The following is a 27,731-nucleotide window of genomic DNA, read 5'->3' as shown; positions in this document are numbered from 1 at the left end:
TTACTATCCTATTATCTGGTTTTTATTTTACTCTCCACACTATCCGCTCGACCCGTCGAGCGAGAAATCCCTGAACAGACAAATCACAGATTCAATCACCGTCCATCATCCGGTGAACACGGCGATGACGCGAATCCGCCGTTGTTGAGGGCCGCATATCATTGATTCCTCGGTTGTAAGAACGACCTAGTCTAAGTAAGCTTATTATTCGCCCTGGAAAAGCGAAAACATTCAACTTGATATGGCGGCGACGGCCTCAGAAAGATGATTTGTTTGTCTTAGGCAAACACCGTAGAACCCCCCGTAAATCGATTATTTCCCCAGCTCGTTCGTTGGTTTCCTGCTAGGTAATCACCTTAAGGATCAACTGAAGTGAAGTAATGTTTCCGTATATATGTATGCAGGGTAGGTACATAAACGATTTACATTCACCCATATGTGCACGTGGTGAGAAATCGCCCAGAATCAACAACGTCATCGTAGTCATCAAACATCATTCTTCCATTGTACTGAAAACATTATCCGCATGAAATTTTACTCGAGTGCGCAAAAACTTGCGCATTCAGTGCTTCTGCTACTCTTACGAGAAAGAGAAAGGGGATGCAGGATTTTTTAGAAAAAAATCTCATGACAAACATAAAGTTTGAATGAAAAATGCATTTCTACAAAAAAAAAGCTGGAAAACCCTTCACGAGAAGCTTTGAGACGACGAAGGTGAAGTCGCCTTTTGTGGTAGTGACAGCTACACTAACGCCCTCTTCTGGTTCGAAGCAATAGATGATGGAAGCGAACTCACAGCTCAGGTTAGGTCTAAAAAAGAAGATGCCGTTTACGTTGCACTGCAGCAGCATCTGGGTTTTCCGTTTTCATTCCATAACACACGAGCATTTGATAATAAGAGAAGAGAGTCGAACAGGGAGAAGAGCTTCGGCTAGGTTCGAACATGTTTTCACTGTCGTATTGGTGCAATTAAATGCACATCGACATAAAAAAGGGCTGTGAAAAAGGATCAACAATCCCTTTCAAATAAATATAACCTGTGCTCCGGAAATCGAACTGGAACGTGGAAATGCAACTACAATTTTACGGATAGAACAATCGGAAACTAATCCTACGTGTTGATGATTTTTAATCAATGGCAATGTTCTATACCTAAATTATTTGAACAGATAATGCGCTCATTTTCATTGTATTTTTTCAGCTCAAGGTAATGAAATATTGCGTCATAGCAGTATGGTGTTAGTTTGCTAACAGATAACTAGTTGAAAAATGTACACTAATGACAGCTCATTATTCTGTTGCTCGGAACCACGTTAGCCATATAATACCTAGTATTAACGCTACCAACTAAAGTCAACTGTATCAGTTGCAATAGCAACCATTTTCCTCCTTGTTGTACTTTCATTACAGTGCACACAAAAGACTAAACATTCTACCAGAAATTGATTTCCTCTTTTGCAAACGCTGTTGCATCCTCACATGACGTGGCAAACCATGCAAGGAGCTAATTGACTACATTTTCTTCGTGAATGCTTTTTCCTTTCCTTCCGTGTTCCGCCCGTTTGCAATGTTATCGCAATTCCACTGGCAACAGAAGCAGCAGCGGAGATAGATGTGGCACACCTTCCATAAACATTCCATTGATTGTATCAAACCACGGGTACTGAGAGTTACACCCGACCAGATATCCTTGCAACTCTCGACCTTCGCATGTATTCGTGAGCAAAGCGTTCTCCATGGCGACTGTGTTGGTAATGTTTCGCTTTTCGGTGCTAGAGTAGTACTGGTGTGATTCAAACACACCCACGCCATAGCGTGGAAAACTTCTGTAATAAAGAATCCTTCTTTGCCCACTAACCTTCCACCCACCCAGCCAGGAGGCTCCACGAAAGCAGGTGTAAAAGCTGAGTTTCTCTAACGCCATAAAGCTTGTCGTCGGCTTTGTGGTCGTGTTGTACGTCTGTGTAGAGTGGAGCGAGTCGACAAAATAGCAAAAGCTGTTGCTTCGCTCACACATTGCTACACAACTTGGCAACAACGGTCCGCATCTAGTTTTATGAATATGTACGACAACAGGAGCAACCGAAAAAAAACCACCCGATTTTTTGTGGGAGGTAAACTCCGTGCTGAACTTCCTGCTATTAACGAGCTTTTCATGAAAGCAAGCTACGGGAGGAAGGTTGTGTAACCGACTAGAATTTTCTTGGTGCAATCGGTAGGTAAGGTAAGGCTGGGGTAAGCCATTCCCAATTTTTTTCTAGCTCAGTTTTACTGTTGTTGTTATCTACCATCTCTACCCGGCGGCCGCAGGTCATAATTTTGCCACCCTACGAAGCAATGCGCCTTTCGGCAGACAAGGCCGTGTTGCTCGGGAATGCGTTACACCTTTGTGAAGCGCTATACGAGCTGGAAGGTTTCCATGGGTCGCAAAAGAAAAGCCCCATCCCAGCCACTCCAAACCAACGCCTCTCTGTGCGATGCATTTTTTTTCTTCGCTCGCTAGACCTTTGTTGCTTCGGCAAACAATGCCGTAGGATGTTTGAAAATTACACAAAGAATGTCGGAAGGAATGTCGTTGAATCTGATAACATTCGGAAGGTTGGTGGGTGGGTGGCTGACGGGGTCAGGTTTCGGCGAGCAAACCCCGGTAGCTTCGGGTTGAGAGCGGATGGGTGTGAAAAATTTCGATCGACCACACACGACCAAGCGACACACACACACGGCGGGGGGGAGGTTATGACCTGGTTGTTCGGTTGGTGTTGCGACCCGAACAGGAGTTGGGTGGTTGGTATACTGCCATTTTCAGGAGCCGTAGACGAGGAGATTTTGCTTAGATATTCTATTCGCGTGCCTGGAAAATAGCACCACAGGAAAATGATTGTATAGATGGGGTTGTTAAATAAAATATTAAATTTAATCGTTTGACGGTGATCCATTCAAATTAATCAAGTTCTAGGAAATGATTTCTACGAAGAGTTTGGCGCTATATATTAAACATTACAGGGTCCGGTACTCGATGTGTAATCTAATCAAAAGATCATAAATTGGGTTTGAAAAATGATTTTATTGATTTAGAAGTACAGAATGTGTGAACCAATCTATTCAGTTTGATTCGATATGACCACCTTTTGCCTTGACCATGACTTTGAGACCGTAAAAAAACGATTCGCCCGAATGAGACTTGCCGTTGTGACATCCATGATCTGCGACCAAAATGCTTGTTTGACAACGGCAACGCATTGACGCCAGGCCTAATGGAAACGATTGGAGAGCCCCTATCTGCGGGTACAGCGGCCCAAACGATAGTTTATGAGCGTTTGGTCAAGTAAAACCTATCGTTTTCAGAGCTTACGAATTGCTTAATTAGGAAATTTTCTCGTCAGAAAATACGATGTACGGAAATTAGGTACATTTGGCCAATCAACTCTTTCGCTCTCTCAAGTCTACTTATTGATACTTCGATATAAGATCATGCACCTTTTGGAACTAGTGAGACTTGATCTTTTACTTGGTTCAGCAGGCACATCTCCTAGTTTGGCAAAGGGTAATGAACCACTAACCTAGCAAGTGCTGCTACTATGACCCTCCTTCATTTAATTTTCCATTACTCCCCTCATGCCTTGTTCCACCCTAGCGATACTATGAAGTACTTTTGATACTTTTTTGTATCTTTCCTGGAGTCCTGGAGTATTGGAAAGAATCCGTTATAAAAAACAATTGTTTACACTATTTATACTATTTTATTGGTAAACTTCTACCGCACCTGCCGTATTCACCAGACACCTGATCTGTTTTTAATCTCCAAGTAGTTGCGTGACCAAAACGTACTACCACGTTGCGTATTGTTGAAGTTCATTCGTAAAAATATTGATGTTCTAAGATCTGCAACAAAATGTTAGGTTGTAAGCTGCGACCACACTATCGTTAAATTTTACTTATTTGTTTTATGGGACAGATACGTTGGAAGAAAAGATTTTGAAATTTAATAACTGCCAATTGTGAATGGAATTTAATGGTTCAAATCAGTGCTTAGAAATCTTACATTCAATTTATGCAATACGGCTGACTTGATGCAATTAAGAAATCAAACTAAAATATTAGTCAAGAGCAAGAAAATTGATTGACAGCTTTTTTTTTTCCTGTATGGACTCATCACTGCGACCATTATGGTTAGATCTATTGTGATATCGCCCGGGTGTTTGTTGTATAACCCGCACTGCATTTATTTTGGCTATAGTCGCTATTGAGTGAGCGATATGCTTATTGAATTTTTTTTTTTTTTTTTTTTTATGCGTGCTTGTGTGTAATTGGGTACCCTTCTTTCAATACTTTACTCTACTTTACCCACCTCGTTCCACATGACAGCGCACAGCCCCCAATTATAGTCATCCCTGGCGTAGCAAACCAGTACATTTTTACTATAAGGGTCTCATTTTTGCACTGTCAATAGGCCATATCGGGATAATATAGAACTCAGCATGAAGGAAGGGCGATGAGGGGCCTGAGAATAAACCCATGCTAAAGTCACTTTGACATCGAATGGCCTCATTCTACTAAGATTCGAACCCATGACCATTCGCTTGTCAAAGCAGACTCGGTAACCTTGCGGCTACAGAGCCCCCCAGTGATTGACAGCTTAGTCAAGCAATCATTCAGCATGGCAATTCATGAATGAATTGTTTTGAAAGGTAGAAAACTGATAAAGACAAATACTGTCAGCAGCTCAGTAGTCATGTCCAAGGGCTGACAGACAAAAGAATACTACCAGGGGTAAAACTTATATTCGCTTTCATGCAGGGCTGTCAATTTTTTCGAGCTTTGATTCACATATTAATCAAAGCATAATTGAGTTGCCAATTGGCTAGTTTGCACTAAAAAAATAGGTGGTATGTAATCGCTTGAAATTTTCACATAAAATTGAGCATTTTCAGTCAATCACATTCGTGCATCCTCGAGAAAAAAAACTTGCACTTGTCAGGTGGACACGGGAATGTATTTTCCAATGCTTTTTGCAATTCTCTCTCTTACGTAAATGACGTTGTTGTAAAGATTATAACTGCGCAAAAATTTTGGAAAATGGAAGTTTCACTCATCAGATCAATATTAGTTGGAGAATCTTCCAAAATGTCACAGAAATTTGTACTTTTCGAAACGCAGAGTTGCTGGACTCCGAAATCGGTAGGATTTTTTCTGGAATCCCAACGAAATTTTATTTATTTGTTTTTTCATTTATTGTCTCAAGTTGGGTTTTAAGCCAAAGACAACTACGCCCATTTTTTGGGCCAACCACTGTCTGCCGAAACTTGTCCCAAAAGCAAAACCTTGGACATAAACGTCTTCAAGACTTGGCCCTTATTTATTGACAAACTTCGCAGCCGGTTACAAAAGTGCAGGACAATTATTAGGCTAGTACAACGATCCTACTGATTCTAGCAGCATCGCCCAGCCGAGATCTGATCACAAAACCCCTAGCAGTGTTGCAACATATTCATCTGTACTGGAAGGGGCAAAAACCTTTTTCATCTGTACTTTTTCTTTCAAAAATCTGTACCAAAATCTGCACCGTTAAAAATATTTATTGCATAGAAAATTTTGGTCTGTTAGCATTAAAAAAATGCACGAGTCTCAAATCATTTATTTGTTTGATGATGTTTACACATATCGCTGCTAAACATAGACATAAATACGTTTTGTTTTGTTTTCATTCATACTAAGAATTGCTTCTCTACTGATTTCAAGAAACAGCACTGAGAAAATAGTATGAGCTTTTGACTCTCAGAAAATTCTGTACCTATCTGTACTTTTTGGCAAAAATCTGTAATCTGTACCGTATAGAATCTGTACCAAAAAATTCGAAAAAATCTGTACTTTTACAGATAAATCTGTACATGTGGCAACACTGACCCCTAGAGCTTGGTATAAATGAAACGGTCTCTTAAGTGCGAGTCCCTCAAGTCATTTAAAGGGCCGACTAAAACAGTAGGTTTGTTGTCAGAGACCGTTGCTTAATTCGCTTTAACGTGGTTTAAGATTTTCCTTCAACTCTTGCCGCTACTTTCCTTTGAACAAAACACGGTTAGGAATTAGCTCTTCAAGTCTCAGAGGAACTGGTTATCTGGTTTTGATCCAGTCTGGTTTGATCAGAACTTTTAGGAATAAGGTTACGCCTTCTGGTTTAGCAGAAGTTGAATCCTTGGTTGACGGTTTCTTTTGGTTGACAGTTGCGTTTAGCGCCATTTTGAATAGCTTAACTTAGAATCCGTGTTCATTACAAAAAACAAACGGTCGACCATGCTCCTTCGTATGAGTACTTCATCGATAACTCAGGAATGAAAAACGAACTTTCTCGTGAAATCTTTATCACCAAAAGATTAGGACTTGACGAACCAGAAAATATTTTGAAAAATGACGTGAAACGATTGATTGAAATTTGACTTTTTTTTTTAGTTTTCCACTAAAATTTCGTACAACTTTTTTTATAATTTTTTTACGGAAGTTTTTTACAATAGACGGAATGATGTCGCCCCCCCCTTCCAAAATTTTCGAAAATTGAAGGGGCAAAAAAATAAAGTGTAATACATATTATGTTGCATTCTATAGTGATAAGCAGATTTTTTACAGTTCACCGAGTTTACATCTCTAAATTATCCAATATGTGCAAAGTTAAAGTAATTATCCGCTTAGTCTCGATCAACTTTCCTTCACCAACTAAGTTTTTTGATTCCTGCTACAGGTCGCAGGCGGCCCCAAAGCCGATGGATGTGTTTGAAATCAGACTTTTGGCTCCATCTACTTTAAATCTTATTCCATTTTATTTTCACTTGTTTCAAAACACCGAATTAGATTGAGGCATCAATAAACTAAACAATATATTAGTGAAATTTGGTACCGCTTTTGACGGATATATTCCGAATTGCAGTAGGATTATTTTATGCTGTCATAGGTAGCAGATAGATTAAAATAGAAATACAACAAATTAGACACTCCGGAATATCAGCTTTCAGTGTTTTCGGGGCTCCAATTGGTCGTTTTATTCCGTAGTGTCCAAGAACTTACCCTAATTTTGGATGTTGGGGACATAAAGCTTACAATTTTACCTTACAAATACAATATTTTACCATACATTGATTGCATGCAGAAAGGATGTTACTGAATTGTTTGAAACTATTTGGACTTTGTGACATTAACATCAAATCAAGTCATGTTAAGTTATATTGCTTTTGTACTGTGCATCTTCTTCTGCTTTAAAAATGGAGTTTTATTATGGATTATGGCAATGTGCGAAACTGGAATTAAATTGGAATAACATTTTCATTGCTAGGCAGTCGTAACGGTTTATCTCTCCAAACATTTCAATGACTGGTTCGGTTTGAACTAAAATTTAAGTACTGTACCACATTTTTGTATTAAATATGCATTAATATGGAAAAATAAACACTGGTTTCTACTCCTTTGTTTCGGTTTTGAAGGTTTGATGTTATTATTTTTTTCTTGCCCCCCCCCTTGAACAATATTTCGAGACCAGGACATAAACTTTTTTCCAAATTTGTATAAGCCTTATAACCGGATTCAAATCCAACCTTTCTTCAAGACTCTGTGGATCGCAGATATTGGTGAACCTTTGAACTACAGTAAACTGGATTTTTTACTGATATTTTTCCCCCATTGCTTAAATAATTTGCTTCACTTTCATAAAAAAGCTTGGTTCAAAAACCTAACACATCAATTTCAACTTTTCGAAAACCTCCTAGTTTTTATTGATAAAAAATGACGTTTTACATAAAATGCTTGGCAGATTTGGAAGAAGAAAAAATCTGAAAGAGGATCTTAAACATACTCGAATCTAGTGCTCAAGGAAAAAAGCAATAGAAAATCGTCTCGTCTGCTTTTTCGTGACTTGAATAAATAAATCAACGAAGCATTTTTGTGATAAGACGAATACGACGCTATCACGAGCGTGTGCTTCCGTAGGAACTCAATTCAGCAGCGAAGATGGATTAGTCTGTAACATCATCGTTTTCTTAAGCATCATACAGGCAGGCGTATGTCAATGTTGGTGATTGATGCTCTCACCGTTACTGAAGAAGTTGGAATAATTTTTAGGTCTAGTTCCATGTATCAATCTCAATACTATTATGAGTTGATAGAAAAAGGAAATTCAAACTGTGAAAAACACTTCTATTATGAATCCGAAAGCAAATCAAACATTCACTCAATCTTTCAGTTTTGTGTTGTTTAACATTTTCCAAAAAAATGGCGCTGGCGTAGGTTGTTTTAAATGCCTCGCAGGTTGGAGCCCACGGGAAGCTATATTTACCATCTGATCGAGAAATAACGATGGTACCGCAAAAAGGAACGCACAGTTTTCCATATCAACAGCATAAATTTCACAAGTTAGAAAGTCCTTCAAATTAGCATACATTTACAAGCTAACAACCTAGCGCGCATCCACCATCCATGTTCTGGATGATATTCAGCCTTGTAGTTTCCACCTGTTGCTCTGCAAATGTGAGTCTTAAAAATGCTAACCGCTCCTTACATTTTTCACTTAGATCCCCGGCTGATGGTGGTGATTACGAGGTAGAAACTTTTTCCACAAATTGTGATCGAGATACGGAGATAGCAGAGACTGCACGTCCTTCTCTTTTTTTACACACCCAAAAATAAACAGCAAAAGTTTTTCCGAACAACAATTTTCGTTCAGGCTTGATTATTATTCAGATCGTATAGAAGTGGTTGTCCCTCAATATATCCCTGTCTCCCGCAAAAAAAGAAACTTCCAAACGCTAAGGATGCGGCATATTTTTTCTCGACCTAACGATGCGGTACCAGCTAGGCACAGCCCCTCGTAAAAATAAATGGCCGGAGGTCAGCCAACGGTACAAAGTTGAACCATGCTCCACTGCCACCGCTGCGCTGGAGGACACAAATCGAACCGGGACAGAGGCTCACTACTCACTGTTTGAACGAGCAACCGGTGCCGGCGAGCGACAGGTGATTTATCACAACTAATGGTTGTTTCTCAGGTTTTGAACACATCAGCCAGCCAGCCACCAGCAACTAGACCAGTCTGCGCGCTGAGCTGACAGCCGAACAGCCTGTAGATTCAACACGCGGCGCCACCACCACCAGGCATGTGCCCTTTTGTGGGCGAACTTTTTTGTGGGATACATAGTATGCTTCCATGGTAGCAAAACTAAAAAAAACACCCACCAACTGCCGCCATACTGCGCGTAGAAGGGTATTTCTACTTTGTTTCAAGGCAATACAACAAAACCGTCATTATTGGCATCAACTTTCGAAATCTGGCTAGTTTTTTATATTTTACACATATTCTACAAAGCTGAACGAATCGTTTTCCAGCTAAGATTTAATTCTTAAGCCGCACAGTATTTCCAAACCAATCGATTAGAAATTAGTTCCGTACAGCGAGGTGTCATTTTCAGGGACTAAACCACCAGCTTTGTGCCAGCTATAGCACCATCGTTCCACGTTCCAAAGATTAATATAAAAAAACAAATTTCCGTGGGAAAAGCGAACTCCACCGGGCTAGCAACCCCGTAAACAAATTGATAGACAAACAATTTGAATGATACCAACCGATGATGGGCTATTTTTAGTCGCTCGCCGTTGCTGCTGCTGGCTGATGGGGTTTGTTTTTCCATTGGTTGCTTTTTTCCAACCTGACACGCTCCGAGGGAAGCGTGCTGAATGGGCATCGATTTTTTTCTACCGAATCTTATTCTTCCACTCGGATTGCACTCCAACCAATAGAGCAGCCGGAGGGTTCGCTCTTTCAAGGACAATCCTTGTGTTCTATCACAAAAATGCCATCGTCCTCGGTTTCAACAATGGTTGCTCCGACGTTCATCGAAACCGTTAGAATTGATCGGTATTTCTTCGATACCTTTTTGAAAGGAAGGGGTTTCCCTCCTTTGTTATTCTGCGCGATGATTGTAGTCGTTGGCCATTTCTTTCCTTCTGGTCGTAACTCGCCAGCTTACGGTTTCTGAAGGCGCAAGGTTACTTATACTCCTCTCTATAGAGTGGTAAGCCGAAGTGATTGTTCGACCTTCAACTTTCCTGTGCGAAGCTTAATGTACGAACCAGAGAAGGAAATGCCGATTCACCTTGAATGTGACTTTTCATTGGTTTGATATGCTGAGGAACGTACTAGGGTGGCAGTTTTAGACTATATTAATCTACTGGAAAGTCTTTAAGAAAACTAGATTTTTCGCCACTACCATTGAAGTGGTTCAACCGATACTTTTATAGAATCATTTCATGCCCATACTTAAGCTTGTTAGTCGTTTGAAGAACTACCCGATGTTTTCTACGTTCGCAATAGGAAACTAGCAACGGGCGACATTTGTCACCCGAGGAAATGACTTTCGGAAATCGAATGTTTTATTTAGCCCTGAAGACTGAAGCCAGCCAAGTTGAACTCGATCTAGCGGATGTAAATATATTTTTATATGAAACACAAAGAACAACAATCTCGGCAAGAAATAAATAGAGCGACTGGAATAAGCTAGGGCAGGCTGGAAGGAGTAAGTATGCATAATTTATTATGAGAATAAATTATTTCCCATATACTTTATGAACAGTGACGACGACGCTCGGTAAGAGACGGAACTTAGAGTTCGTCTATTCTGCCGTCTTTTGAATAACCACTCCAACAAGAGTCAGACAGTCTTGCGGAAGGATCGGAAGAGGAAAGGTTTTTATTGCTTCCACGAAATCTGATTGGGATCCTTTTTTGCATAATAAAATAACACGGTAGGTATAGTAGCAGCAGGGGTATGGAATAAATGTCGGATTATGTCGAAGTCGAATGACCCAGATCCCACGCTAATGAAGGGGACGTAAGGGCGGCTCCCGCACAGGGCAAGAGAGGACGGAAAGGGTCCAGTGGCAACCACAGAATTTTGAATTGTTGATTACTCCGATCCGGATCCTACCAGTTAGCGCGGCAAACGATGTTGAATATTAAAGATGACGACGACGACTCGTCGTTGCCTGGGGGAGCACTTTCGGTTGAAATGGTGAAACGAGAAAAGTTACATTTCAGAATTATTCCCAGCTCGTTATCCGTGTTTTAATTGATTTTTGTGTTATATATTTCGACGAAATGGTTTCTGAATAGATAATTCTGGTCCCTAGCGATTTCGCCAGAGCATAAACCGGAGTGCCAACCTAACCGAGCTGAACAATTTCCCAGTATAAATTAGCTCACAAACCAACCAAGCTAATGGGCAAGTCAAATAAAAGTTTTGTAGTAGATACTATGGTCTGTATAAATAACTATACCGCAAGTTTTAGTCAATTCGTTCGTTTTTTTTTGGAATATGTGCACCATTCTATTGCAATAGAATTATACTAGCCATTTATAAACTTAGGTCTGTCTCGTTCATCGTCTGTCGAATGTTTTGTCCATCGCTTTATCTTGTCCATCGATCTGCCTTGTCCGCAAATCTGTCTTATCTATTGATCTGCCTTGTTAATCTGTGTCTCGTCCATCAATGTGGCTTACCCAAAGGTCTGCCTTGCTCGTGGATCCGTCTTGTTCATTAGTCTGTTTTATTAATAGTTCTCATTTTATCCATTACTCTGTCTTGTCCATCGCGAAAAAAAGATGAAGAGCTGTACCTAAGATACGACACAACAAAAACTTTCTTATAGCATTCCATTTTTAATCGCAGTTGGCCGATCGGCTGGACATGTTCAATGAAAAGCAAATAGTGAGCCTTTGTTTCCAGCTTGAACCATAGTTGTTGAACCTGCTGATGATGTTCTATGAAATGGAATCACAACTCTTCATGGCAGCACAATGCCGAATGCAGCGTAAAATTTTCAGGGTTCGTCGTAACTCAGTCGATTGCTGATTTCTACTGAAAAAGAATACGGACAATGTTTAGCGTGACGTGTCGATGTGAATAAAGCGTCGTTTTTTTGCACTAATTCATTATTCTAAAATAGTTCAACCGTAATTCGTAACCTGTGTCGAGGTAAAAAATGCTCAGCTTGCATTGCCATTTCTTCATGGAAAGACCACTACCTGGCAATCGTTTATAAATCGTTGGAATTTAATTTGAAAATTCATGCAGAAAAAAAATGTGTTTCGCAAACTTAAACCATTTTATAGTTGACATTGGTAGAACGAGTTACAGAGGATCCTGAATCAATCGCCTTTCGGATAGAGAGATAAAGATTGCGGTTTATGGGCCGATAAAGTCATTGATCAGTTGAAGAAGGTCGCCACGGTATCGATTTTGTTAATCACGGACTTTTTGTGCTCTAATTGCAAAACAATCGATCATGCCGGTATGTGGTTTCAACAAGAAGGCGCTACATGCAACACATCTCGCGAAACAGTGGACCAATCGAGCGACGAGTTTGGTGAGCAATTAATCTCTCATTTTAGATCTATTAATTGGCTGCGTAATTTGACATCACAGGACTACTTTTCGTAGGTCTCTTGTCTTTACGGATAATCCAGCAACGATTGAGGCATTGGAAGACAACATTGGTCCGATACCAGCCGAAATGCTCAATATTTTTTCTATATTAAGACGTGGTGCATGTGACGACAAACCTGTGAATTCAACAGTTATGCTTGATACAAGAAAAAAGTCAACTGTAGTAAAACCTTTCTAATTTAATCGAGGAATTTTCACTCTGTTTATTAGTCAGGTTCTGATGGTAGATTATCGATTTGTTTTGCAATTTCCAACCAACTAACAAAAAACCTTTCGAACCCATGAAACTGATCCGGAAGGAAATCTTTCCGGGGAAAAAATCCCTCATTTAATATCAATCTAGTGACAGAAATGACTTTTTTTTGCGATATCCCTCTGTGTTTGTGAAACAACAACCTCAATTAAACTGTGCCGTTATATAAATACAGGACCACCTTTCAAACACACCCGAAATGTTTCCGGCGAAGTACGATCCGGAGCCACCCCGGCTCCGAAGGACAGTAGAAAAATGGAGCAAAACGAAGTGAAAAAAAATTCGCAAACAGCGATAAATGGTGGGAAAAATGGTTTCCTTTTTCAACCGCCATCATCATCATTATAATCGACCGGGTGGTGGTGGTGCAACAAATGTGAAAATTGATACAGGAATTTTCGTCTGATCCTGCTGGCACAGAATATTTCGACAACAATGGCAAGAACAAGATAGAAAAAAACGACCACAAGACCTGGCAAACAGTGTATTGTTGCCCGGATAAAAACACAACAGCTCCTTTTTTGTGTTTCCTCCGTGGGCACTGTAAGAATGTTGCGGAAATCTTGGATGATATTTCCTCTAGTAATCGGACATTCCTTCGCAATATTTACAGTGTTTTTAACACACTCGACAGAGTTTCTCACTCCATTCTCGGCTCGTTAGAGTGGTTAAAAATGGGTTTCAATGTGACCCAAATATTACCCATCCCAGCTCTACCGAAAAAATCAACACAAATCACGATTGTTTTTCCTTTGCTGATGAACATCGTTGTCCCATTTTGACCCACGGAAATGCTGTGCCTGATAAAAATGGATGAAAAAAGGACTCGCTTGATGGCGAAAAACCTCCCGCTGCTGTGTGCGGGTGGATAGGTTGTACACACGTAGAATGTTTATAGAGAGGAAACATCAATATATTTCTTGAAGCGACATTTTTCTTCGTTTGTTTCGAAGGAAATTTACCCCCCAAACCATGGAAAACGGCCTGTTGTTTGCGCTTGTTGGGGGACCTAAAAATTGATCAAACAAACACAGCCAACACAGAGAGCACGGCTGGCAACGACTAATGATCTGTTTCCGATAGGAACAAAATTGCGTTTCAAGGCGACGGGTTTCCCCGTTACGGTTAGACATCCATTATTGTGTTACTATTCCAATTATTCTGGATTAAATCACTGCTGTACAAAGAGTTGTGCCCGATTATTGGCACCATTATTTATTGCGCAATAAACGGTAGGCTGCAAATGCGAATCTGCAAAGCTTAATTAGTTGGCAATGATAAACCAAAACACAACTCATTTCATTAACCTGTCATACATTGTGTGTACCCAAATGGAAATATCCAGAATTTCTCTCTAATGGTACTAAGTAGTATGTGTTAATTTTCCGCCCATCAATGCCATCGCAAAACGTTTTAAACATAAATTAATTTTAATTAGTAAATAGCATCAATAAATCAATGCCGCAGTTTAGAGAGGACTGTAGCTTCATCATGTGGCGCTGGTTATTTTCTCACGACCACCAACAGCAGCGGAGGCAGTGTACACGGGTTAGAAAATTCTTCCGATTCTTCCGCCTCGCTCCCTTGCTGCGCCCGCCCTTCCAGGTTAGCTCGGCTGAAGTAACCGCGCTGCACAACACGACACGGCGCGGTGCCGCACTGGAACTGATAATCGCCATGGTACATATAAACAACAACCCCTCAAAGCTCTGACGTACGTAAGTACTGCATTACATATGTACAAGTTTGCGCAACTGATCTTGCGCGCTTCGTTGCCATTTGAAAATTGGATCGATTTAATTTCCTTCCGAGAAACAGGCAGCGAGAATCGCCGCCTGTTCGCGTCCTCCGGGGCGAGAAACGCATGTTTGCGACCGAATAAACAACAAGCGCTGCGGTTTTTAGTGCGGATGACGTGGGATGGCGGCTCGATATTGCTGCCACCGCGGTAAGCGCAACGCAGGTAGGTATCGAATGATTACTGGCTAGGAGAAAGGAGTGTGGTACATGAAAATAGCACTTACCGTCCGCGTCGACTTCGTTTATCATGTCCTGCAGCTCGGCTTCTGTGGGGTTCTGACCTAACGATCGCATCACGGTTCCCAGTTCCTTGGTTGTGATTGTGCCGTCACCGTCTTTGTCGAAAAGCGAGAACGCTTCTTTGAATTCGGCAATCTGTTCCTCTGTAAGTTGATCGGCCTGGATGGGGGGAGAATGGCGAGAAAAACGGGGAAAAAAGAAACTTGTTAGATATGTGCTTAATCCAAACAAACGCTCAGCAAATGCGCTGCTGACCGTTGTTCGCGTTTCGCTTGATGGGACTCAAGGTCAGGCGAAGGTGCGAAAACTGGCGGCTCGTGGCACCTGTTGGCGAAGTTGTGATGGAACAGCAAAGCTCGCGGATACATATCGAGTGTAACCAGAAGTTAAGATACGAAGAATCAAAGGAATGTAACTTTAAAACATACGTAATCAAAAGTAGATATATTTACGATAAGCCTAAGTAAAATTGACTTGATAAAGTATATAATTCTTATCTTCGTTTCCCTGCAACACTGTCACACAAGTCACAATACATATTTGAGCATTGAAAAGGCGAAGATAAAACAAAAAAAAATGATTTCATGATTTTGAGATAGGTCAGTGTTGCAGGATAAAACGATAGAAAAAAAAACGGGAAAACCGCGTACGAAGAAATTGACGTTAGAAATGATGTCTTTTTCTCTTCGCTTGCGTTATATAGTTGTTATGGATAGAAAGTTTGTAAACGTAATTAGTGCAGTTAAACGTAAGCGACATGCAATCTAAACCTAAGACATTCATAGGAAAAAAAGCCATAGTAAAAGCATTCTTTTTTGTTGTGTGAATAATAATTTTTTAAATGAACTATAATAAGATCTTTCAACTTACGACAATGTTTTTTTTGTAACCTTTAAAAGAAACAATACGTCGTTACCTTTACCTAGCTAAAACCTGCCGAAAAATACTCAACTTCACTTCGTTAGATAGTTGAGTTAATTATCGCCCCATCATGAATCATAACCTCGCACGCAATTAGCATCAATCAGCGATTTCTTTGCTGCGCTTATACGGGAAAACCGCCTAATTTGCCATACATCAGCGAGGGGCATAAATCAGTTCCCGGCAGCATATATGAGTAACATATTTCGCACGATTCCACAATCACACTATGATATAAATCAATCTTTGAAGGTAAGAAATTTCACGCAACACAGACAAACACTCATACAACATCATTACTGCGTTACTGTTTCTGCTGCTGCTAGCTGGCCCGGCTGGTTGCCGATGGGCGGTTTGCATGTGCTGGTATGCCGCCGCCGCCGCCGGTTGATGAGCACCAATCCATAGGTCTAGGAGAAATCAAAATTTAATGTCCGAAGGAGTGAATTTATTTTCGCCGCCCGTTGGTCAGCATCAAACCGTAACTGCCAGATGTTGTGTGTAGCTGTAGAAAGTGACCGCAACGCAGAGACGCGTACAACACAATCATCCGCAATCTCCGCTAAATTGGTACTGATTTATCAAGATTTGGACATAATCCTTGTTTTGAAGTGTGAACTGAGCTGCGGCCGTTGAGGGTTCTTTTCCAGGTCGATCACCATCATCCATCATAAGCTTCCGCCGCTTTGCTTATGATAATCGGACGTCTGTCCATTTCGTCCGTTGGCAGGGCTGATATGCTTTATTTGGCGGAGATTGAGATATCAGTCGACCATCCTCTGCCGCTGCCGGCCGGTCAGCGTGGCTAATTTAAGCGTCTGCGCCATATGCATCGCCAATCGACGCGACGTTGGGTGGCAGAACCGCAACGGTAATTTTCCAATTTGATGCAGAAGGAAAACAACGATAAATCGTATTAAAAACTAATACATATTCCAAAGTCATTACAGTTTCTCTTCTGAGCAGACGACGGTGGTGATTTTCCCCCTGCCGTTTTCACGGCACGGGTTTCCTTTCCTCCCGGTTGGCGAAGAAGACTGTCTCATCATCGTACCCGTACGCGCCGGACCGGTGCGCGGCTTTCGAAAGAAGCCGGTTTAACCGGCGCTTGGCAGCAAAACTGGTTTCGTCTTCAATTTATTTGGTAGTATTGTAGTGTTGGGTGGTAGTGTGGGACGGAGTGGCCGGCCAGCCGGTCGACAGCGGCAAATCGAGGAGGGGGGCATTGCCGCGTGCGCAAGAAGCGAGATAAATTTCGGTGCGATTTTCCGCACCTCGTGACGGACCGCGATCAGTGGACAGAGAAGCATTCTTTTTCTCCGCTCTGCTGTTTTTTTATTTAGTTTCAGAGTGATTGAATGTGGGTAAATATTGTCTAGCCAACGGCAAACAGAACTGGTGCTGCCAGATTTGGTGCAAAAGTAAATGTTTAACCATTTCTACATTTCATCTATGTTTATAAAAATATACATAAGAGACCTAGATTCAAAACTGCATTGAATGTTAGATGTGGGCGTTTACCAGTAATTCTGTAATAAAAGTACCCTGATTTTGTTCAAACTTTGTGTAAAATGAAATTTGTGAAAAATCATCATCTTCGCCTTCGCCGACTACAAACAGTTCTAAAAATTGTAATGCAAATAAAGCGTACTTTAATGAGCGTTTTATAAAAAAAAATCGGATGGAAGCCTAAATGAATTTCTCACGAACGATATTGGATCGAAAAACAAAAAAAAAAACATACAGTTTGTAGTTATAAATACTACAAAAACAAAATAAATAACATCGGTTACAAGATGCAACCTTGAGGAACATATAATATGTATAAAAAGATGTTATATTCAACTCATGTCAGGAAATGATAATATGATTGAAACTATTTTGTTTCTGGCTAGCCAGAAACGTTCCACAGGTTGATAATAAAAAGTGGATTATTTCACCGAAAACATCAGGCAAACTTATTAATGATCGAAGCCATATCTCTAGCCCAGATACCGCGGTAGTTGACTCGCTCAATAGGGGTGCACTCACTTCACTTCACCATAATAAGTATCATTGTTTTATGTAGATAATAAAAAACATCGGCCTTAACATACTACCTTGTAGTATTTGATTAGCAGATACATTGTAAGTGTAAGTTCTCTACCCTATTGAAAGATTTAGCTATGTTCAGAAGAGTGTTAAGCGAAACGTTGAAAACTATTGAGGAATTACATCGTGGTGCTCCTGCTCCAGCTCTAAACAGCTCGAGATAATCGCGAACGACGTGGTGTTCGCTAGAACTATAGTTTATTTCATCAGACCATTTCATCAGATTTTTTCCAAAACGTTCCGTCTCTATGAATCTCGTTGATATCGTCTTCAAGTGTCAATTGATGCAATGTACACGGACTTGAGAGCAGTGTTTGATCGGGTGGATGACGGTATCCTCCTTGCTCCAGGCTTGAGAAGCTGGGAGTTTCCGCACCGTTCTACAAGTGGCTATACTTATACCTTACACTTGCTTACACACCATAGGCACCAGTGTGAAGATCGGGTCCGAGTTTTCCGACTCGTTCGTGCAACATCTCTGGCATACCACAGGGAAGCAACTTGGGACCACTGCTCTTTTCCCTTTTTATAAATGAACTGTCAGCTTTCGAGCCTGCTCCGTCTATATTGTTGATCTTGGTGTCATCCTGGATAGCGCACTAACTGGAGATATTATCTCCAGAGCCAATAAATAACTTGGATTTATTGTTAAATCGCCAAAGACTTCCGTGATTTGTACTGTTTTCGATCATTGTACTTTTCACTTACAAGGTCTGTTGTGGAATTTGGATCTGTAATCTGGTGTTCTTATCAACAAATTCCGATCGTTAGAATCAAACTATTTCCATATCTACAAAAAATTGTTTAAATTAAGTTTAAATTTTCAGCAAAAACATCTAGGGATTTTTCCAAATATATCGTACAGGTTTGCGCTGACGGTTTCAGAAGTTCATGAAATTTTGCATAAGAACCTATTGACTGATGGACTTATTAATGACAACAATGTTTCCCCAGAAAACGGCAAGAGAAATTTCTCCTCGGACATCGCCCATTTCCTCAGAAATCTCAGAAAAAAAACATCAGTTGGAAATACCACACACATAATTTTGCACCAAGTTTTCCAGGACCAAGAATTATGGCCGGGAAACTCGATTTACTAAACTATTCATAGACATTCATAACATTCATATTCATAGAAGCATATTCATAAAAAAACATAAGTAGAGATGAACCAGAGCTTCTTCGATTTTCCAATTTTTCCGCATTTTTTTGTTCAGCGAAACCGTTGATATCGTCTATTCAAAAATTACCGCAGGGCAGGAGGGAGATATATCGAAGTGCAATGCCATTATGTTCTGTCGCTCCCGCACCGAATTAGGGCAACCGATATCATCAACTGTGCTGTAACTCTATTAAGGATACGGTAATTACGATTAATAACAAGATAAGATTTGACAAGCGCATAGGCATAATAATTACGCTAACTAAAATGTATGGGATAATTGGATTTGTTCGACGGAGTACCCTCTGATTTCACAGCTATTTTCGCTTTGAAAATGCTCTATTATTTTCTAATTCAGTGTTTTGAACAAACGGATTATAACCCAAATTTGACATAATTGTTTACTTGATCTAAATATTGGGTCATGTATATTTCATGAATCGCTCAGAAATACCCTTCCTTTACAGAAACGGCGATGTAGGACATAACTTTTGGCTCAACTTTTTAAAATTTATTCTTTACATCAGGAGCTGTGGAACGCTGAGTTCCGTCATCTACAACGAGTTGACCTGCACAATCATTATAGTTGAATGCAATCTTCAGCTTCCGGATGTTTTGCGACGTCACAATAGCCGACTTTCTTCCATAAACCGATTCTAGGGATAAATAAATCGTTCTTCTGGAGATGACTTCCGCCATAAACTGCACACACTTAAACTTTTTATTTTATCCAGCACAGATAGAGAAAAAGTTTTGAAAATCGCTTCTGTCAACAATGATATTTCCCAAAAGAAATGAAGTGCTGAATACGGAAACATCACTTTTGTGATGGAACTTGGAAACAGTGCCGTTTGAATATTTTGTAATATAATTTGTTACTTTCAGATGGGAGACAGACACAAATCTTCCACACGATTGTGAGTAACGTGCTGCTCAAGCCAAAGATGCCGCTGATACTTTCAGAGAGAACGGTATGCTAATTCTTTGGATTTCCTGTTTTTCCGGTTATAAATTGGTAGTATTTTGATGGCATTTTTTGCAGAAATATTTGACGATGATTTTGTCCACTAACTTCTTGTCGTACCCATTTAATCGTAGTTTTCATTCTTCATGGGAATATTACCAACTGCGTGGAGTGGAAAGCCTGTTTTTGGACCCCAAAGCCATTCGAGTCAGAAGTAATGTAGTGACCGGTAAACGTTGGTTTACGGAAGACATTGAACTTCAGCGTGTTGTCTTCAATTTCAATTCTCAAATCCATGTCTAAAAGAGGCAGTATTCCGTCTACTTATCGCTCTATTGTAATTCTATTAATTGAGACTGCAGGTTTCCATACATGACGCGAAGAGATTCATCTTTAGTGATTTTATTCATATTTTCATGGAACGAAATCTCCAGCGCCAATCAACTTTTCTCAGGCTGTTAAAGTAGGCTAGATTTACTTCTTAAATGCTTGGACAAGAACAGGTTTCTATAGCTTTTGGATTGTCCAAGCACTTTTGGTGTTCTGTAGAAAACCGGGAACTCTCCGTTCCAGGTGCTTTAACGACCTTGGATTTTTATATTTTACTATAAACTTTATCCCGCGTACGTCACCTTGCGTCTAATTGAGAGCGAATGGGACGTACTCATCCTAATTTTCTATAATTTCAGCCTCTTTTTTATAATTTTCAAAACCTCTTTTTTGATGTAATAATCTAACTTCGCAATAATGCAAACAACCGGAATGTGTAACCAAAAGGCCTAAATGTACCCCTAACGCTATGTAACTCTGTGGGATGCAACTAAGCTACTGATGCTTATGCTTGTCTTGGATGCTATCATGGCATTTGTTTGAGTCTTCGCTCACATTTATATTCTAATTTACCATTATCAACTGCGGCGCTGGGGTTTTAACCACGGTACTGTCATCTGCGGACCAGATTTTTACCATCAGACAGATTTTGTAGAAATGTCGCGAGTACAATGTACCCACGCATCACATCTTTTTTGATTTTAAAGCAGCATATGAAACAATCGATCGAGATCAGCAATGGCACATAATGCACGAACACGGGTTTCCGGACAAACTGAGGCGACAAATCAGAGCTACATTGGATCGAGTGATGTTTCGTACGCATCTCGGGGACACTCACCAGACCCTTCGAGACGCAGCGGGGGTTGAGACAAGGTGACTAGGTGACGGCTTATCCTGCATGCTGTTTAACATCGCATCTGGAGGGGTGATCCGACGAATGGGTATCGAAGCGAGAGGCACTCCTAGGCTTTGCAGATGGCATTGAAGTCGTAGCTAGGAACTTCGCGACGGTGGCGGCAATCTATGTCAGACTGAAAGCGGAGTCTAGGAGGATTGGGCTAAAAATGCATCGAAGACCAAATACATGAAAGGTAGAGACTCAAAGGACACAAACGCGTGCCCTCCCACGGACGGGAACCGTTGACGGTGACGAACTGGAAGTGGTAGATGAGTTCGTGTATTTGAGATTGCTGGTGACCGCGAACAACACTAGTAAAAAGATCCAGTGACGCACTTAAGCGGGAAATTGAGCCTACTTTGTCCTTCGAAAAATGAAGATCAAGAAGCACACGCTGCTGTACGAAGCTGATAATGTACAAAACCAATATAAGACCGGTAGATTTTTATGGATTTATGGACGCGTGACGCTGCTCACGGAGGACTTACGCGTCCTTGCCGTGTTCGAGCGGAAGGTACTACGGACGATATTTGGTGGAGAACAAACTGAAAGCGGAGATTGGCGGTGGTGTATGAATTACGAGCTACAGGCACTGTCTGGAAAGATTCCCATTGTACATTTGGCGAAATTCGGTAGGCTACGTTGGGCCGGACAAGTTGTAACAATACCGAACGACAGTGCGCCTAAAACAGTTGTTTTCAACAACCCCACCGGCACCGGGAACGGTAAGGTTCAACGTGCAAGATGGCTCGACCAGGTCGAAAGTGATTGGCGACTTCTGAGACGCCTGGGAAATTGGAGACGAGTGGCGCAAGATCGAGTTGAATGGAGACAACCGTTTGAAACAGCACGAGCCACCCCGGCTCTAAGCTGGTGACGGCGACGACTGCCATCTGTACATTGTTGTATCACGAATACTATTGTTGTTTCTAACATAAATTCTGCGCACCTTCTTTTTCGGATCCATAACAAATCCTTCCTTGGATGACAGAGTATTCATGAAGTACTCGCACCGATGTACGCATGGCGCATGTATTAGCTGCAGCTTTGTACAAATCGTGTAGGGAGTGAGCTGCGATTTTTTTCTCGAAAATATGACATACTGTTAAGGGCCTGGTTTGTATTACAGACAGAATAAGATGCTTATAGTTATGATGATTTCCGCTTATAGTTATGATAATATAAATCTAATACAATTTAAAACGATGTTATATTTTTTAATAAACCAAACAAGTAAACTACGATAATATGAATATACATAACCGTAAAATCAAATATAAAAATGCAACGAACGGTTCATAATAATTTAGTCATGCATTAGTAAAGAATTAGCAATCAACTTTCGTTAACACTTACGAAAGAAAAAAAGAAGATGCTAATTTGATTTGCCATTGGCACAAGAGGGTAGACAGTCAAATGGGCTCTAGTGAATCACAGTGCTTCGTTGTCCTACAAGACCTTAGTTTTGGACAAATTCCAACAGCGAACCGAAAAATTCTTCAAAAAGAGCATGAACCTTGGTGAAGCTTTAAGGGTAGTAAAATGTTCTTGTCATTGAGTTGGTCAGTTGGATGGAAATCACAGGTGGCAGTAGAAATTGCTGAACTTCTGTAACTACAGCAGTGTCATAAAATTGATGGACACCTTCAATTCCGCAAACCATCCTGGTTGGATAGTTGAATTTCATTCTACAGTAGATTTTCCTAGAACCCCAATGTGGCCAGCAAACGGTTGTCGTGCGTCAAAAAATAACTAACTACGGTAAATCTATATTAAATAACACCCTGCACCCTGTCCTGTTGTTGATTTTACATCCCATCAAAAAGACCACTTTAAAGAGACTCGTGATGTCACCGTGCGGTGCAAATAAATCAATTAGAAAGTGAATCACTTGCCACAGGTGGGACAGACCCATCAAAATTCTAACCGTACCGTGGTAGAACCCTTCTCAAATGCAGGTGGGGGGGATGTTTTCACGGGATGCGGTAACAAATGAGCCCATCGGTTCGGCTCGGCTCGTGGGCGTGAATCATTTATAGCGCGTCGTATTCAACGCCGCCCGCCGTCGCTATTAGTCACGGTCGTTCCAACAACCCTTTCGAAAAACTTGCACCGGGCGGTGGTCGTTCGCCATGCAGAAAAATCTGATCCGGCGGCGACGGCCTGCATACGGACTTCCTTCGCACTTGCGGTATTTCCCTTTTGAACACACTGCATGAGAGGGACACGAAGTCACACAGCTGCCTGCTGCCAGTAGACAAACCGAAGTGGGCAACTAAAGACTGAAGTCGAAACTTGCGGCGATGATGACGCGATTGAAGTCCACACAATAATGATGAAAATGATTCGTCGGCAGACGGGCGCAGCAGCAGTAATCATCTCACGGTAGCGACCGTCATCCAACACAGAGATGACAGAGGATGACGCGGCTTACAATCACGAGCTCTCGCGGTGTGTTTCGATTTTTTGTTGTTGTTGTTGCTTTGCATCGCACTCGCCTTTGCTTGCTTTGCTTGTTTTGCAGTGTTTCGCCCACGCGAGCCGTGCCCACTGGACCACAACGGTTGTCTGCGACTGTGGCAGAGTGGCGGATTGACAGAGCGGACCAACCGGTGGCCAAATAGTTGAAATACTTTACGTGTTCGCGAACGAACAGCCGACCGCGGAAAGAAATACAAACGCTGCTGAGTGTTTTGTTGCAAAAATTGGTCGGTTGAGATTTTATAGCATAAATTGCGCTCCTGGGTATGGTTTTGGTGTGACAGCAGAAAACACGACCGATGAACATGATGATTGGATGATTGCTTCCGCCCGTTAACTTTTTGGTGCTTCTAATTTTCAATCAAGTCGGGTATAAACCGTGTTTGCCGGAGATGGTACATAATAAATAAGGTGACCTTGCATAGCTTGTCGAGTTCAGAACGTGACATTTTACTCAAAAAACTGATTATTACCGGAATAGTCAGCATAAAAAGAGGATACCAAATTACTACTGAATGGTCAAGAATATGACAAATATTTTTCAATTGAATTGCTTAACTCTTTTTCATGAAACAATATAGTACCTATGCGCTTATTTATCATGGCGTTTGTAGTAAACGCGGAAAAAACGAACGATCATTGTGCCTAGTGGGCGTAACAATATGACAGTTCCTCTTCGGCTGATCGATTTTCATACCAAACGAAAACAAAAATTCGCTTCGTTGCTGAGTGAAACACATAGGTCCGTAAATAAATAATACACTGCGAAAACGCGAATAAAAAAGAACCGGCAAAAACGCTGAATCGCACAGTCGTGAAGTCGATAAATTTTAAAAACAATTTACAATGTCTTATTTCACCCGAATCGTAAATTGGCTGCCTCTTTGCTTAATGGCCATATTACAAAATTTTTGAGGTGATAGGTTTTAATAAACGTACTGCTCTTTTTCGTTCGACATAGCCAAGTTTTCTGGGTTTGTTCGATATTCTGCGCTGACTTTAGGCTTCGTTGTAATGTGTCTCTCGTAGCAGTTGCATTGTCACAGGTAGTGACTATCATCATCATCAGTATCGTCACACCGCGGTGGGTAATCATAAGCCCGATGGATGCTGGTACAATTTTCTCTGCACCATTGTCGGTCCACTACTCTCGTAATAGCTTCTTAATAGCTACTTAAACGGTCGCGGAGTACTTCGTAGCATCGTTCCAAATCTGCAATAACCACCACCATTATCACAATGTACACAGTCGCAGTACGGTGTGCGCGTTGTAATGCCGCAGTACACTAGACGAACGTGTTGTCATTTGCTGCATAGCAGCTAGCGAGATGTGGAAAAACAGAAGTTGACAAAAAGTGCCAATTATAGCGCCTATAGACGACGGTGGGTAAATGTCGCACAAGGATGATGATGAGTGTTGTTTGCTCTCTTGTGCGACGTCAACGTGTGACTTCACTGCGTATAGAAGGGACTATTTCTCAGGGACACACCACGACTGAGAGCCCGTCGTAATCAATAATGCAGTACTATACAAACCCGCATTCTACTATGTACGTACAAGGAAAGCTTCCCGCATTTTCTCTAATTACTGCAGACCAACCTTCCAAAGACTAGTAGAGTCGCAGTGCACCGCTACTGCAGGCAGGTTCCTTCTGTTTGTTTTGGTTGAAGCAATAATTTGCTACACACTCCTGCCAGAGTAACAGGTTAGCTGTTTATGATCGCAAATTTTCAATTAAACGCGTTTGTCAAAGGTGCCGCTAGTTTCCTCGTTCCAACTTGCGCACACGCTGCTGATGGATGGTTAAAAACGTCATCCAGGAAAATTGTTCGCACTACTGCTCGATATAGGGCGGACTCGTAAAAATGCAGTACACTTGCAGCGCAGAGGTCGTTACTCTCCGGTTTTCGAGAGTATTCGCCGAATAGTGAATACTAACTACTAGGTGCACATCTTCACACCATCATCATCATCATCAGCATCAGCATCAGTAGAGCATCGTTCATAGTCGTCGTCATTAGCGCACGCCGTCACATGCGATGCGTGCCCGAGAATAGGGAAAGTGACCCAAAAATAAAACATTATTTTTCCCATTAACTAAACAGCCTGTACCTGTATGCGTGTCAGCGTAAAACAAAAAAAAAATTCAAAGATATTAACCTGACACAATCGGATATAAATAACAGTACAAATCAAAATAGAGTCACGAGTAACCACGGTTTTTTTTTTTGCTTCTTTCATTCAGAGTGATAACGTGCAGAATGATGTGGCTAGAAATAAATCGTAGGCACACTCGAATTCATGCGAAACGGAGATCATTACACTGTGACAGTGTGATAATAAAACCAGCTGCGACAAGATAAATATTAACATTTAGCTAATATAATAAACGTACGTCAGTTCCGTGTTGGTTTTTATCGTTTGCCTGTTATATTATGCATGCATAATTCTAGCCAGAAAAAAGACCAAATATAGTCTATGACAGAAAAAAAACTAACTTCAAAACCAACTTTTAATGCAAGAAATGCCCCTTTAAAAATGTATTGTGTCTTTAATTAAATATTACAGTCAATTTATAATAAAAATGTGACAATAAACTGCCTTTTCTGGGTGATTTTCCAAAATTTTAACAAGAGTGCTATGATTAAGAATAATCATGTGTCTCCTTTTTCGTTAGCTACGATGCAGGAATCTTGTAAATGAGCAATCGGCAGGAGTTGGAAAATTCATCGTTTGAATTTTTGCATCGAACGAATCAATTTTGCTTTACAAATTAGTCACATGCACTGACAACATTGGCACTGGCAACATTGGCACTGTCTTTGTAGCAATAAATTTTTAAATTCAAAGGTTGAATCTTTTAATGTCAAAAGATGCCACTTCCCAGTTTACTTCGAGCTACAATGCTAGTCTTACAAGCCAGTCGTTGTATGTTCGAGTCTTAGCTGGGTGTTGCTGTTCGCTAGAGTCGGTAGGATCGTAGGCTCAATGCCGTAGTAGTTCTGTACTCCAACAGTCGGTTCTGAAGTATGTCGATAAAGAAAGGTCAAATTTTTTAACCCATCACTTTTTATGTCAAAAGAAATATATTTTTAAGAACTCCACTAATACTTATGCGGAGTCAACTGTGGTGTTGTTCACGGGACTCATCTTTTTCTGCCAGTTTTGGCCAAACAAAGGGAATTTTACTTTAGTCTTCTCTAAACGAAAAGATGAAAACTAATATATCTGGATCCCTGGATTCTCTGGATTTTTTTCGCCAGAAGGCATTTCCATATGGAATCCCGTGACAGGATGTTTGATTACGGCAGTGGAAGTCGTTTCAGCTTATTTCTCTTGGTTAAATTCGTGAAAACTCGGTAAAATTATCTGGAATTCATCAAAACTTCAAGAAACAAACTGATGGCGCAAACAAACACCAAATCGCCGAATTTCGTAGAACAATATCTTTCTCCTGGGGAAAAAGGTTTCATCTAGCTCAGTGGAGGAATCACGAGATGTTGATTTTTACAATTCTTTATTTCGAGAAAACTAGGATAAAATGCGTCTCATTTTGGTTAAAACTGATGGAAGGACGTGCGTCGCGAACAACCACCACAGCATTGGATTGGAATATCCTATTATAATTTTTTTCGACATCAAAAGATTAAATCTATCCCAACATTTGGCATTTGAAGTTAGGCTTATGCAAATTTGAACAAAAGTTTATGTCCTGGCCTCAAAATATTGTTGAAAGGGGGGCAAGAAAAAAATAATAACATCAAACCTTCAATAACTAAACAAAAGAGAAGAAACCAGCGTATATTTTTCCACATTTATTAAAAATTTAATAAAGATATTTTGTACAATACTTAAATTTTAGTTCAAACCGAACTAAACTTCGATATTTTTCGATCCAATTGATTTTTGCCTCAGTCTAATTCGGTTCTTTTAAAACAAGTTGAATTAAAATGGAACGAACGAACGAACGCAAAATAGTCGCCTGTGACTTGCAATAGGAACCATAAAGGTTAGTCGGTGAAAGAAAGTTGATCGATACTAACGGGATAATTGCCATAACTTTGCACATATTGGCTAATTTATAGATGTAAACTCGTTCAACTGTAAA

General features: G+C 40.7%; 1 protein-coding gene across 1 annotated transcript in view; it reads right to left on the bottom strand.

Annotated features, from left to right (window-relative positions):
* The window catches only part of LOC128733988 (calmodulin), a 75,835-nt gene that overhangs the window by 36,269 nt on the left and 11,835 nt on the right, over positions 1-27,731 (bottom strand). Inside the window, exon 2 of the mRNA XM_053827938.1 lies at positions 14,757-14,931. Within this exon, the coding sequence (XP_053683913.1) occupies positions 14,757-14,931 (175 nt within the window). The remainder of the gene's footprint in view (positions 1-14,756; positions 14,932-27,731) is intronic.

This window comes from Sabethes cyaneus, chromosome 2 (assembly GCF_943734655.1).
Source record: "Sabethes cyaneus chromosome 2, idSabCyanKW18_F2, whole genome shotgun sequence".
In the NCBI taxonomy this organism is placed as follows: Eukaryota; Metazoa; Arthropoda; class Insecta; order Diptera; family Culicidae; genus Sabethes; species Sabethes cyaneus.
This window is presented reverse-complemented; position numbering and strand designations above follow the sequence as displayed.